The sequence below is a fragment of the Cnephaeus nilssonii genome (assembly GCF_951640355.1).
Source record: "Cnephaeus nilssonii genome assembly, chromosome: 1".
Taxonomy (NCBI): Eukaryota; Metazoa; Chordata; class Mammalia; order Chiroptera; family Vespertilionidae; genus Cnephaeus; species Cnephaeus nilssonii.
The window spans coordinates 4083202-4098007 of NC_137072.1; the positions used below are offsets into that span (position 1 = coordinate 4083202).

Below are 14806 nucleotides of genomic sequence, written 5' to 3' on the forward strand. Positions count from 1 at the left end.
TGGAAATGTTATGAAAAATCTAGGTATCTTTCTCTTCTTTTTTACTCATTCTCTTTTTCCTTTTCTCTTTTCTTCCTCTCTCTCTCTTCTTTGCTGTGCCAGTATTTAATTATTTACTCTGTCTCAAGCACTGCTAGAGGTACAGGGCAAATAAGACAAAGTGCTTATTATTTATGCATTTGTATTATGTTTAAATTTTCTTCCTACTTTCGTTGTTTTGGTGTGTACAGTTATATCTTATCAAAATATCAACCCAGATGAAACACCTTAGAAACTGAAACCATGCTTACAAATTAAATATCCTGTCAATTACTTTTGAAAAAATGAGTCATATTTCTATGGAAAAATTCACATGTATTTTAAATTATTTCTTTTATAGGAAGAAATGCTCTTCACCTGGCTGCAAAGTATGGACATGCATTATGCCTACAAAAACTTCTACAGGTAGTAAAAGTGGTTAATATTTTGGCTTTATTATTTTAATTGCAAACAATAGATGTGTTTTTGGAATTTGAGATCAAAGAAAATAGTAGGCTAAATTTGACTATTAGCTTACATAATATTTTTTTCATCTTTTGTGAAAGAATGTGAACAATAAAGAGCAAAAACTCTGAGGGAAGTGAATTGCATAACTCAGTGTATTAAAAATAAATAACAAAAGACATGGCCTTCCTGTTGACGTTAATTGGAGGTTGGAATTTTCTGTTGTCTGGTATATGGCATAAGATAAAGCAAGACAACATAGGATCTATTTTTAATAAACATCCATAACTTAAAATAAATAATATAACCACTAGTTGAACATGTGATCAGGCAGCCACAAACTTCTCTGAGCTAGTGGGCTGAATTTTCAGCTAAAGGGTCCAGTCACACATTTTCATAAACATTTTCACCACTAAGTTAAGCAGCAAAACTCATTTGTTTTTTCTGATTCAGTTGTGCAAGTTTTAATCCATGCTGGAAAAAAACATACAAAATCCAAACTATAATGTAGTTTATATGTACCAGGTTATTGTAATGTACTGTATGTTTTCCTGTTTGGTGAAATATTGTTAAATTTACAGTATAACATTATTATGTTTGTTTCATGTCAAAATATTTAGTGGCTTATCTAGAGTTTTTGGTGGGGTTCTTTTTCATAAATGGAATATTTTAAGATTAAATAACAGCTGCTCATTGGATTTCAGGTATTTAATTTTAAAATAAAACTCTTCTCGATGACTAAGTTTTTGTATTTTAACAGTACAATTGTCCCACGGAACATGCAGACCTGCAGGGAAGAACTGCACTTCATGATGCTGGTAAGCAAAGATTGTGCTTAGACAGAAAGAAACATTTGTTAAAATGGCTAGGTACTAGCCCAAACCAGTTTAGCTCAGTGGATACAGCGTTGGCCTGCGGACTCAGGGGTCCCAGGTTCGATTCTGGTCAAGGGCCTGTGCCTTGGTTGCGGACACATCCCCAGTAGGGGGTGTGCAGGAGGCAGCTGATCGATGTTTCTCTCTCATCAATGTTTCTAACTCTCTATCCCTCTTCCTTCCTCTCTGTAAAAAAAACCCAATAAAATGTATTTTTTTAAAAATGTATGGAGAAATACAATATTATAATTTTTTACTCAAATTTAAATAGATATATTTTTAGATTATACAGCTTAGAAAGATTCATTCAGTCAGTATTTACTGGTCAGTTTGCTAGATACTAAAAGTCCAAAGATGAATAAACCTGATCTCAGGGATCTCCAGTGGTAGGGGTGGGGGGGCAGTTAGTGGCGACTAGGCAGGCAGGCAGGTGAGTGATTAGGAGCCAGCAGTCAAGGAATGTGAGGGATGTCCGACTGCCGGTCTAGACCGAGGGGTCCTGGATTGGAGAGGGTGCAGGCTGGGCTGAGGGGACGCCCCCCACCCCGTGCACGAATTTCATGCACAGGGCCTCCAGTTCTTTAATAAAAACTCAGCTAACACTTCATAGATCAAGCCAGTTAAAGCCAAGTTTAGAAACTTACTATAAATAGAAAATTTAAGTTTGATTTTTATTATCTGTATTTACCCTTAGAAGAGCAGTATATTCTTGTCTTCTACAAATATTGGTTGGTCCTAATAAATTATATAATATTTATAATAAAAATTATTTTGTCTAACCCATTTTCAGACAGAAAATTGAGGCTTATAATGCTAAACTGAGAGTGAACGATGTGAAGCTTGGTAGTCTAGCAAAAGAAGAATTTATCCCTTATATGGACCTAGCAAAACACCACATGTCTTAGCAACAGCTGTTCATTACTTATCATTCTCCTTTGTTCCTCAAAGCTATGGCAGACTGTCCTTCTAGCATACAGCTGCTTTGCGACCATGGGGCCTCGGTGAATGCCAAAGATGTAGTAAGTCAATTTATGTTTATTCTCATTTTAACGCATGTGTTCTGGCTTTTATGTTTTGGGTGATTTGTTGTCTTAATACTTTTTATTTTTCTTGTTGTTTAGGATGGGCGGACACCACTTGTTCTAGCTACTCAGATGTGTAGGCCAACAATATGTCAATTGCTGATAGATAGAGGAGCGGATATTAATTCCAGAGACAAACAAAACAGGTATTTTTTTTTTTTATCACAGCTTCCCACATACCAGCTGCATGCACAGTGATTCTGAAATTCTGCTGCTGTGATAGCCTTTCCATCCCTTTTGGTTCAGCCCTTCCTTGGAATTGGCACCACTTATTTTTCTTCAAAGTCTGCTGAAGAAGGATGGAGAGGCACATAGGGGAAGATGACGGGTAAATGCAAAATATAAGCAATGATTAGGGCCTGTCTGCCAGTCAAAGAATTCACAAAAGAGGATCCCAATAATTTTAAGCTTTATGAAAGTGTTTAATAAAATGGGCTCAAATAAGATTCAAGAGAGAACAATAAAAAATCAGATCTACAGTCTACTTTGTCAGTGAGTCTTTTTGTTCCTGGAGCTTGACATGTTCCAGTACTGATTTTCTCAAGGTGTTTTTTCTCCTTATCCTGCTCAGGCACAATGCCACCTCCTTCTGTGACACTGAGTTCATTCTCTATCCCACGATTCCCTTAGTTAATTTTTGCTTCTGTATTTTATGCTGTTTTAGTTGGTGTGCACTTATAATTTCTATCTGTGATTCTCTCTTTCCCCTTTTCCTGGTCTGATATTTCATAGTGCTTACTATATTATAATTCTGGGGTTTATGGTCATAAAGTTTTAGACAACAGGTATCTGATAAACAGCCCCTCCACTAGTTGAATAATTTATTTATTTTAAAATATATTTTATTGATTTTTTACAGAGAGGAGGGGAGAGGGATAGAGAGCTAGAAACATCGATGAGAGAGAAACATCGATCAGCTGCCTCCTGCACACCTCCTATTGGGGATGTGCCCGCAACCAAGGTACATGCCCTTGACCGGAATCGAACCTGGGACCCTTCAGTCCGCAGACCGACGCTCTATCCACTGAGCCAAACCGGTTTCGGCTAGTTGAATAATTTAAATCATTGGCGTGATTATTAAGAAAGTGGCTTTTTGTATTACTTTAAATATTATAATCTGGTTCCAAGTATGTCTTAAAAATAAATTTTAGTATCAGAGAGAGGGATGATCTGGTTGATCCATGTATAAAGCTTTATTTATTTTTTATTGCTCTTATATTTTCCCAAGCATGTTTGTCTCTGTTATTTTTTTTTTTAAATTGGAATTTCTCCTCCTCCCCCCTCCAAAAAAAAAACCCAAAACAATGAGGTAGGGCAGTGTGCATTATATAGAGTAACTAGCAGATGGTTTTAAAAATAAATTAAAATCTTAGGTTCTGACATTGTGTTCAAGTTTCTTTTTATTCACTGCCCTATCTATATTTAGCATTTTCCCTCAATAACGAAAGTTTTGTTAATGCCTGTTTTATATAAAATTGTATACCAGTAACTATTAGAGAGTATAAAAGAGAATTAGAACATAACTAGTGGAGTAAAGCAAGAATCAGTTTCCTTATGAAATTCAATATTCACAATTGAAGACAGTTAGATATAAGAAAACTCACTTCATTTCATTAGGTGTTAGTTTCCTCAGCAATAAAAATAGAGAATTGGGCACAATAATTGCTAGGATCCTTCTAAATTTGCATGATGATTTAATTATTTTGTTACATTATTACTATTTGCCGATATACTGTTAAGTGTTTAGTGCTGATGATTCTGTGATGGCAGAATAAACCAGTAGCCCATGTTAATGGGGTTAATCGAGGAAGGTTTACTTGAGTAGGCAAGTTTTAAAATTCGGTGTTGAAGATGTGAAAGTCTCCAGGCAGGAGAAGCAAGGCTCTTCTAAACAATAAATGAGGAACAGGAATTTGGTTCTTGTTTTGTTTGGTGTAGAAGGGATTCATTGGGGAAGTTTGCTTGTGGTTCAGTTCATGAAGGGACTTGAATAGTTTGGGTTTATTGTTGTAGGTTTTGAGCTGGTGGGGTGATAGTACCAGTTGTGGATGATATCTGTGGTAATTTACTTGTAGGACATAGTAGGACAGGAATAAAGGGAGTTAGTTTGGGAGTAGAAGTAGGTAACAAATGTATATACAGTGATAAAATACTTCAGCTCTGCAAACTAAAACACAGAGCAAATTTTTTTATAAATGCAGTGAAGTAAAAATATAAGATTAAAACAGAGTGAAATTTGAATCTTTAATAAGGATGACTTTTTAAAGTAGTGATTGTTCGTTAGAAATGGGGGCTCTGGAAGAAGGTTTCTAAAGTATTTTCTTAGATCTGTCTCAAGGTTTTTTTATTCTCCATCTTCCTTTCAGAACTGCTCTCATGTTAGGTTGTGAATATGGTTGCAAAGATGCTGTAGAAGTCTTAATTAAAAATGGTGCTGATATAAACTTGCTGGATGCCCTTGGCCATGATAGTTCTTACTATGCAAGAATTGGTGACAATCTTGACATTCTAACCTTATTGAAGACTGCATCGGAAAATACCAACAAAGGTACCAGAAGTTTTCTCTAACTAGAAAAGTCCAGAATAATAAGGAGCAGCTTTTAAAGATTTAGGTGGTAGAACTACAGTTTGTAAGAAGCAAAATATTCGTTACTGAGGCAGTATGTGTTGCAAATATTGTTTAGTTTATCAGTAAAGCCTACTATACTGTGGAATAATTTATGAACTGAGTATAAAGGTCAAAGCAAGTGTTTTAATTATATATATATTTGGGGGGATGAAACTCTTAACTTTTATACTTAAAATTTTAAAGAATCATTGTTCAAACCTGTATATAAAATATTCACTCAGTATTTATTGAATACTTGTGCCAAGTATTTTTCTGTGCTTATTAAAGAGAAATTGGAAAATTCAGAAAAGTACAACAAATAAAATTAGTCACTCATGCTTCTACATTGGAGCCTCTGTTTACGTTTTGAGCCTATCCTTGCACTCTTCTCCCTGTGCATGGAATCGAGGTCACCTGGAGTGGACTGTAGATTACTAGAAGTGTAATATATTTTATAGGCTTTTCCCTCATAAATATTTTTTATGATATTTTTATTGATGCATAAAATTTCATCTATTTAAGTTAAATTTAATTATGCAATTTTCTATAGGTGTCATTAAAGTTGTTTTTATTTTTTACTAATATAAATAGTAATTTAGTGACTGTCCTTATGCATAATTATTTCAGCATATTTTTATTATAACCTTAGGATCAATTCCTATAAATTGAATCATGGGGTTTCAGGGTATCCACATTTGTTTAAGCTTTTATTGTATATTGACAAATTGCTTTTCAATTAAGGAGCGTTTTTTATATTGCATTATTCACCTATCTTCCCTCCCTAGCATTGAATATTATCTACCTGGGTATTGTCATAGCAAAAAAAACCCACCAAACTTTGCCAATTTGAGATGCAAAAATGATATTTCACTATTACTTGAACTGTAAAAGAGGAAACTTAAAATTTAGTTTTTTTCATATGAACTCAATTGTATAGTTAGGGAATTCATATCCACCTGAGTTAACCTGCTGTTTCACTGTTTCTCTTCCTCATCTCTTTAAATCTTCAGGGAGAGAACTTTGGAAGAAAGGACCATCAATACAACAGGTAGATCTTAAGATTATACATAACTGTTTTGAGTTTAAATGGGTTCTTCTCTCTCTGCTCAGTTAATCATGCCAATATAAAACTTAGGTATTAAGATCTGGAGGTTTTATCTAAATACTATCACTCAGCTTGAGACAATGGATTTTAATTACAATGAATATATCCAATGAGAAATAAGTAACCTCCTGATTGCTGACCAACATCCAGCCCTTTGAAGTATGAGATACTACACTTTGTTGAGATTCTTAAATGATGTATTTTAGCCTGGCAGGTCATAGCCGATTTTTCCTATTCTCCCCTAATAATGGATCATGTGTTTACTGTTTTTGGCAAAATTCTTCCAACATAATAAGAAATGAAGAAAACAGAGCTCAAAATTGATTATATATTGTGATTTCAATAGTACTCTTAATATTTTGATTCCCTTTTCCTCTGTATATATTTAACTTAATGAGGGCTTTTCTTAAAAAAACAACACCAGACATGAAATAATTCATACCTCTCACTAATTTTGTTATCAAGTCACTATTTAACACTGGTTTTGTGACCTAGTCTCAGTAAGTGTCATCATTTTGCCCTAATCTCTTGGAGCTACAGTGGGGTTGGTTTGCGGCACTCTCTCCATCTTGCTCAAAGCTAGTGTAGGCAGCTTTCCTCTTCTGCTGGCTGTTTCCTTCCAGACTTTCAGCTTTCCTCCAGTGAGAGGAACCTGAGCACTTGCAAACCCCGAAGAGAAAGTAATCAGGTACCTTCTGAGCAATTCTGATCATCATTCTGCATCATTTCCCTACCTCTCACCTGAATCTGAAAGCTATATTAAAGCATGTTTCCCATTTTATCCATCAGAATTAAGTAATACATTCATGCATGGGTCGTGTCTGCTGTCACTTTTCTTTTCCATTTGGAGCAACTGTGTCAACCTTCTCTCTCGTTCCTCAGATAACCTAAGTGGGGGGTAGAGTGAAATAAAGTGTGCACTGTTGTGTCTGTACCAGCCATCTTACATAGAATCCGAGAAAAATGATTTCTGAAATATACAGCTCTCTAAAGAACTATTGAATGTTAATATATGAATGATATTCTTCTTAGTGTTCATCTAAAAGAATACATGGAGTTAATATTCTGCTAGGAACTGTAAAACTCATTTACTTCCATTTTTATTGAATACATTAAAAATATATTCTGTAAATAGAATATATTCCAGTACTAAAGGGCATATAATCCCTGTTACCAAGAAGTCTACAGGATAGTTTAAAAAATAAAACTTAATTTCAGTTTGCTTAACAGATATTTGTAGAGCACCTGTTATATGCCAATTACTCTTCTAAGTGATGGGGAGATCATAGTGTTAAAGTTTCTGACTCATGGAACTAACTCTTAGCCTAGTGAGAGAGATGACTGATAGGTAGACAAGTATTTAGGATCATAACAGATGCTTTGAAGAACAGTGGAACAGGGTTAGGAGATGAAGAGGGAGAGGCAAGGAATTGTTTTAGATTGTGTGGTCAAACAAAGGACTCTTCCAGGAAGTGACATTTGAGCAGAGATCTGAAGGAAGTGAAGAGGGAGCCACAGGGCTCTGTTGAAGATGTCTCACTCAGAGAGGAAATGGCAAATGCACACCCCTGATGAAGATGCATGTTTAACAAGGCCAGAGTGACAGGAGTGATATGCACTTCATGGAGCAGGGGAAGTGACAGGGCAGGTGACCAGGTGCCAGGTTATGAAAGGACCCTCTGAAGGGAAGGCAGGGGATGAAAGTGGGATGAGATTGGCCAGATTCCATAGGAAGAACAGTTCTTTGGTAGAAGGTCAGAGGCTAGAAATGTAGTTTGGGCCAAATTGTAATTACAGAATATTTTTTTAATGGGAACTTGTCCCTGTAAATCTAAATCCAAACTTGTTAGAACGATAGTTTAAACACTTGGTTAAATAAAACTCAATAAATAATATAAAACATAAAAAAAATTATCTTACAGAATTAAAGCACTAGCTTTTTTTTTTTTTTCCTTAGCTCTCAAATAGAAGAAATGGCTGTCTAAATTATTGTGTTGATTTAAAAGTCAGTTTGGGTGAAAAAAAGGTGGTTGTTCTCTTGTTTAATAATTATGTTTTTATTAAAGCAGATCTCTAAGCTGGAATAAGGTTTGAAAGCAGTAAGTGTACAAAACAACACATACCCAACCAAGTCACTAGAGATCTTTTACATAGCGCTGGTCAGAGTATTGTCTGTCTTACTTACCACGCCATTAGTATTTTATTTCATACCTGGGTAGTGTTAAAGTGCTCACAAGAAAGAAATAATTTTCATATTTTCTTTCAACATTATGTATCTCCTCGTCCTTGTTTTAAAGTCTAAATTCTTTCTTTGGGAATGATTAATGGTGTTTTTATGGCACAACTCTAGCTTTATGTCTAGTACAAAGTCTCTCACATTTTGGTGACTTTGGTTAAAATAAATCTTTAACAATAAGGATTTTAAATTGTGTGTTTTATAGTATTTTAAAATTGATTTATTTAAAACCAGTATCCTTAAAGATGCTTTCCACTTGGAGTTTTAATTATGTACACCAAAATTATGTACACCAAAATTTAATGTTAGATAAACTGAAATTCACTAATTGGCTTTATTGCCTATTGAGGAAAATGTATATTTCTGTATTCTCATACTTGCTAACCTGTGTTCTCTTTTGTTTTACCAAAGCGAAATTTGACACACATGCTAGATGAAGTAAATATGAAGTCAAATCAGAGGGAGCACCAAAGCATTCAGGTAAAAGAGGGGGGAAAATTGGTAGCTTCTTTTGCAAAGAATTTCAATGTGTATTTTTGTAGTGGGGTGGGTGGGGAGATGGAACAAAAATGGGGGGAAATGAATGAGGGAAGCAAAGGTAGCTTGATAGGTTTTCTGATTCTATTTTCTTATCCAGTTCCTTCTGAAAGAATTAACTTTTGATATGAAAGTTTGGGTCAGTATTATCTACAGAAAGTATTGCTTTAATATAGAATAGGAAGCAAATAATTTAACAACTTCACATAATTTTTTGTTCATTTAAATATATCTGTTTGGGGCCTAAATCATAAATTGCTATTTATTTTAGGTAATTAATTATAGTGATAAAATGATGGTTGTTAATGTAAATAAATAAAATTTGAACTTCTTCTGAAAGTATTTTTATATTGATTATGAAAAATAATTTTGTTAATGACATAGCACTTTTTACCTTTTATGTTTGTCAGTGTTCAAATAATTATTATGTGGCTTATGTTGGAAGAAAATCCTATAATTGAATGGTTTATCTTACAACTGAAATACCATTAGAATATAATGGTATTTGAATGGCTATTTTCCATATGCTAAAACAAAAGTATTTTATTTGGGTTTTATCATTTACTATGTAGTGTTAAGAAAGTGGGACATAACAAAAACATTAAGAAGAATAGTCTTGTAAATGTGAAGGGTGTTAAACAAAAGTTAAAATGGCATATTCTGCTATATCCTTTTTCCAGATGATGCTTTTACTTTTTATTAGAATCATAATGGTTTGCTGTCTTGTATAGACTTGTATTTATTGGATATCATAAGACTGTAATTTTCTGTGTTATTATTTTTGATCTATGGATTTAAATCATTTGAATGTCATTGAAATTATTGAATTTTGTAGTTAAAGCCCTTTTATATATGTATACTAGAGGCCTGGTGCATGAAATTTGTGCACAGGGGGGGGGGGAGGAAGAGGGTTTCTCAGCCCCGCCTGCACCCTCTCCAATCTAGACCCCTCGGGGGGATGTCCGACTGCCTCTCACAATCCGGTACTGCTGGCTCCTAACTGCTCACCTGCCTGATCGCCCCTAACCCCTCTGCCTGCCTGATCTCCCCTAACCACCTCTGCCTGCCTGCCTGATTGCCCCTAACTGCTCCTCTACCGGCCTGATCGTCCCTAATTGCTCCCCTGCTGGCCTGATTGCCCTTAACCACCTCTGCCTCCCCCTGCACCCGGGACCCAGGATTTCCTCCTCTGACCAGTCACAGACACCCGGGACCCAGGCTTCCCTTCCTCTGGCTGGCCGCAGGCACCCAGAACCCAGGCCGGCTTTGCCTGGGCTGGCTGCAGCTGCAGGGGATCATGGGTGGGCGGCTTCACCTGAGACTGCAGGGTGGGTGGCTTGTCCCTCTCCCAGGCCGCAGCCTGTCTGGTCCCCATTCCTCTCTTGCAAGCTCATTTGTGCCTGGCTGGTCCCCATTCCTCTCTCCCCAATGTTGAGTGTCTGAGCAGTTCTGGCAGGAGGGTGTGAGGTTGTGATGACCATTTGCATATTAGCTCTTTATTATATAGGATATAGAATAAAATTCTTTCATAAGAATTGCTCTTTTAAGGTTGGTCTAGCACTTAACTATCTTTACTATTTAAGGATCTGCAGATTGAAAATGGAGATTTGAAAGAAAGGTTGAGAAAAATTCAGCAAGAACAGAGAATATTATTGGATAAAGTCAATGGTTTACAGCTACAGCTGAATGAGGTAAATAATCTGCATAATAAAAAAATCCAAAACTATTTGCTACCAGTGATTACCATCGGTAATAAATTGTTAATAATTGCCTGTCACATCAAGTCAGGGTGCTGGGTGCTGAGGGAACTAAAATCATGTTATTGCCTTGAGGAAAGTTCTATCTCACTGGGACCTTTACATGAAACTTTTAATGTCTGATATAATAACAGAGAATACTGTTTGTATGTAGTAGTAACAAACAACTGAACTATTAGTTGGGGCTGTTGGATTGGAGAGGAAGGAGTAGACAGAAAATGTGAGAAGGAAGAGCAAGTAGGTGTTGATAGTTGATGGTGCCCAGAAGAATCAGAGATGCTCCCAAGCCTGCAGAGTGAGAAGAGTGACTGATCTCTCAGACAGCAGACAGTAAGGATGGGCATCCTTGTTCCACTCTTAAAGACATGTGCCAGTTCTTTTAAAAGATATTTACCAAGCTCAAGTTTTTTCAAATAAACTGTAAAAAATGAAAATACATTTATTCTTCTTTTAATTTAGGAAGTAATGGTTGCTGATGATCTGGAAAGTGAGGTAGGAGGATAAATTCTACTTTAAAACTGTGCGATGTTATATAATTGAAGATGATACTTCAGTATAGATTTAAGTCATGAATTGAGATGGAGACCAGGGTTCTATTTCTGTTTATTGCTCAAAGGGTAACAGAACCTACATGTGACCGTAAAAGTATGTTTTAAATATAGTGGCATGGATTATCATTGATATTTTGTTGTTAATGCCTCTGAAGATCTCATTTTCTGTGAAGCTTTCATGAAAAGATTTGAAATTCAAAACATTTTAAAGGAAGTAAGATTTAAGACAAATAGAAATTTGACATTTTCATAATATTGTTTGTATATATTGTATATTTTATTAGTATATTTATAGAAATTTCAACTCTACTAATAGTTACAAATCTACTAGGCTAGAGAATTCATTAACTGCAGTCCTCAAAGTAATTCTAATTCATGTTTCCTAAAACATATTTTTAACCCAGTTTCAAGCACAGTGTGATTTTGTTCTGTATTGATTCCTTTTCATTTCAGAAAGAAAAGCTGAAGTCCCTTTTGGTGGCTAAAGAAAAGCAACATGAAGAAAGTTTGAGAGCTATTGAGGCTCTGAAAAATAGATATAAATATTTTGAGGTATAGAAAGCTTAAATTATTTCATATATCTCATAATGGGTAGTGTTAAAGGACTTGGAGTCAGACTTGAATTTGCATTATCATTCTTTTCTTTATAGTTTAAATAAATTGACTTTGGGCAGTTTTTTTATTAAAAATTTCTGAGGTTGTTACATTTTGACAAAATTGTAGTAATTCTGCCTTTTTCCAGAGTTGTTGGAAAGGTTAAATGAGATCTTTGAAATTGACTAGCATGTAACAGACATTTAGTTCAGTTCTAGTTTCTCCTCATTTCCATGCTAACCATTTAAAGACTTAATATATTTGCCTATAAATTTGCAATGATTATGATAGCAATAATAACAAAATATCATATCAATGAAAAGTGGTATTAAGATTATCTCAGAAAAAAATTTGTACATATGTGGATTAAGTAGAGCACATTGTTTGGTGAAGAATAGGGTGTTAAAAAGGCTCAGATCACATACTTGTCTTTGGTTGGATCAGTTAACTTTTAGTTTCTGCAAGGCCATGTTTTTTTTTTTTAAGACTTTTTATTGAAATATTAAAAAGCACACATGATCAAGTGTATAAGTTGAAGAATTTTTACAAATTCTTAGGATCAAGAAAGAGCATTATCAGTATCCAAAAGCCTCCTCACACTTGCGGAGTGCACCAAGGGTGACTACTCTCCTGACTTTTAACTACAGATATTCATTTTGCAAGGTCATAAAATATATCACTGGGGCTCACTGAGAGGGTGACTTATTTAGTGTGAATCTTCATTTTTATTGGGGAATATAGCTCCAAAGAACATAGCAAAGGTAATTTTTTTTCTTTTTTTTTTCTTTTTTTTTTTTATTGATGTTTTACAGAGAGGAAGAGAGAGGGATAGAGAGCTAGAAACATCGATGAGAGAGAAACATCGATCAGCTGCCTTCTGCACACCCCCTACTGGGGATGTGCCCGCAACCAAGGTACATGCCCTTGACCGGAATCGAACCTGGGACCCTTGAGTCCGCAGGTCGATGCTCTATCCACTGAGCCAAACCGGTTTTGGCTCTTTTTTGATTTTTTAAAAAATTATATTACTTTATATTAGTTTCAGACATACAGCAAAGTGGTTAGACAATTATATAATTTACGAAGTGATCCCCCTGATAATTCAAATACCCACCTAGTACCATACATAGTTATTACAATATTATTGACTTATGCTGTACTTTACATCCGCATGAGTATTTTGTAGTTACCAATTTATAATCACCTTTTTCACTGTGCCTCCCAACCCCTTTCCCCACTGGAACCATTAGTTTGTTCTCTGCATCTATGACTGTTTCTGTTTTGTTTGTTTATTTTGTTCTTTATATTCCACATACAAGAGAAATCATTTGGTATTTGTCTTTCTCTGTCTGACTTATTTCACTTAGCACAATACTCTTTAGCTCCATCCATGTTTGTCATAGACAGTAAGATTTCATCCTTTTTTATAGCCAAGTCATATTTCATTGTACATATGTACTACATCATCTTTATCCCCTCCTCTACTGGTACTGATGGGCACTTGAGTTGCTTCCAGATCTTTGCTATTGTAAATAATGCTGCAGTGAACATAGGAGTGCATATATCTTTTCAAATTAGTGTTTTAGGTTTCTTTGGACATATAACCAGAAGTGGAATTACTGGGTCATAAGGTAGTTCTATTTTAAATTTTTTGAGGATTCTGCATGCTTTTTTCAGAGTAGCTGCAACAATCTGCATTCTTACTAAGAGTGCAGGAGGGTTCCCTTTTTTCCATGTTCTCACCAACATTTGTTGTTTGTTGATTTATTGATGATAGCCATTCTGACAGCTGTGATGTCTCATTGTGGTTTTAATTTTTATTTCTCTGCTGATTAGTGACATGGAATATCTTTTCATATGTCTGTATGTCCTCTTTGGAGAATTATCTATTCAGGTCCTCTGCCCATTTTTTTAAATAGATTGCGGGTTTTGGTGGGGGTTTTTTGGTGTTAAGTTATATAAGTTTTTTATCAATTTTGGATATTAACCCCTTATCAGATGTGTCATTGGCTAACATCTTCTTCCATTCAGTCGTTTGTCTTTTCAATTCTTTGATGGTTTCCTTTGCTGTGAAAAACCATTTTAGTTTGATGTAGTCCCATTTCCTTATTTTTCTTTTGTTTCCCTTGCTTGGGGAGATGTATAAGTATTGCTAAGAGAAATGTCACAGATTTTACTGCCCATATTTCTTTCTAGGCGTTTTATGGTTTTGAGTCTTACATTTAATTCTCTAATCTATTTTGAGTTTATTCTTGTATCTGGTGCAAGAAAGTGGTCCAGTTTTATTTATTTATTTATTTATTTTGCGTGTATCTGTCCCATTTTCCCAACTCCATTTATTGAATAGACTGTCTTTGTATGTTCTTGCCTCCATTTATTGAATAGACCTCATTGTATGTTCTTGCTTCCTTTTCATATATTAGTTGACTATGTAGGTATGTTTATTTCTGGGCTCTCTATTCTGTTTCCTTGATCTATATGTCTGTTTTTATGGCAGTACCATGCTTATTTGATTACTATAGTCTTGTATAATTTGATACCAGTTACATCACCTTCAAGTTTCTTCTTCTTTCTCAAGATTACTGTAGCAATTCGGGTTCTTTTGTGGTTCCATGTAAATTTTTGGATTATTTGTTATAATTCTGTGAAAAATGCCATTAGTATTTTGATGGGGATTGCATTGAATCTATATATAGCTTTAGATGGTGTGGACATTTTAATGATGTTAATTCTTCCGTTCTATTAACACAGTATATACTTCAATTTATTTGTATTTTCTTCAATTTCGTATAACCTTTTGAGTACTGTTCTTTTACCCCCTTGGTTAACTTTATATCTAGGTATTTTATTTTTTGATGCACTTGTAAGTGGGATTTTCTTAATTTCTCTTTCTGATAGTTCATTATTAGTAAATAAAAATGCAACCAATTTCTAAATATTTATTTTTGTCTTGCTACTTTACTGAATCATTTATCAGT

The 14806-nt window shown here is 34.9% G+C and overlaps 1 protein-coding gene across 3 annotated transcripts in view; it reads left to right on the top strand.

Moving 5' to 3' along the window:
• The window catches only part of UACA (uveal autoantigen with coiled-coil domains and ankyrin repeats), a 124384-nt gene that overhangs the window by 91699 nt on the left and 17879 nt on the right, over positions 1-14806 (top strand). For all 3 annotated transcript variants that reach the window (XM_079771271.1, XM_079771272.1, XM_079771273.1), the window contains 10 exons: positions 380-444; positions 1244-1301; positions 2307-2377; positions 2480-2586; positions 4807-4988; positions 6059-6096; positions 8801-8869; positions 10510-10617; positions 11143-11175; positions 11688-11786. In XM_079771271.1, coding sequence (XP_079627397.1) covers positions 380-444; positions 1244-1301; positions 2307-2377; positions 2480-2586; positions 4807-4988; positions 6059-6096; positions 8801-8869; positions 10510-10617; positions 11143-11175; positions 11688-11786 — 830 coding nt within the window. The remainder of the gene's footprint in view (positions 1-379; positions 445-1243; positions 1302-2306; positions 2378-2479; positions 2587-4806; positions 4989-6058; positions 6097-8800; positions 8870-10509; positions 10618-11142; positions 11176-11687; positions 11787-14806) is intronic.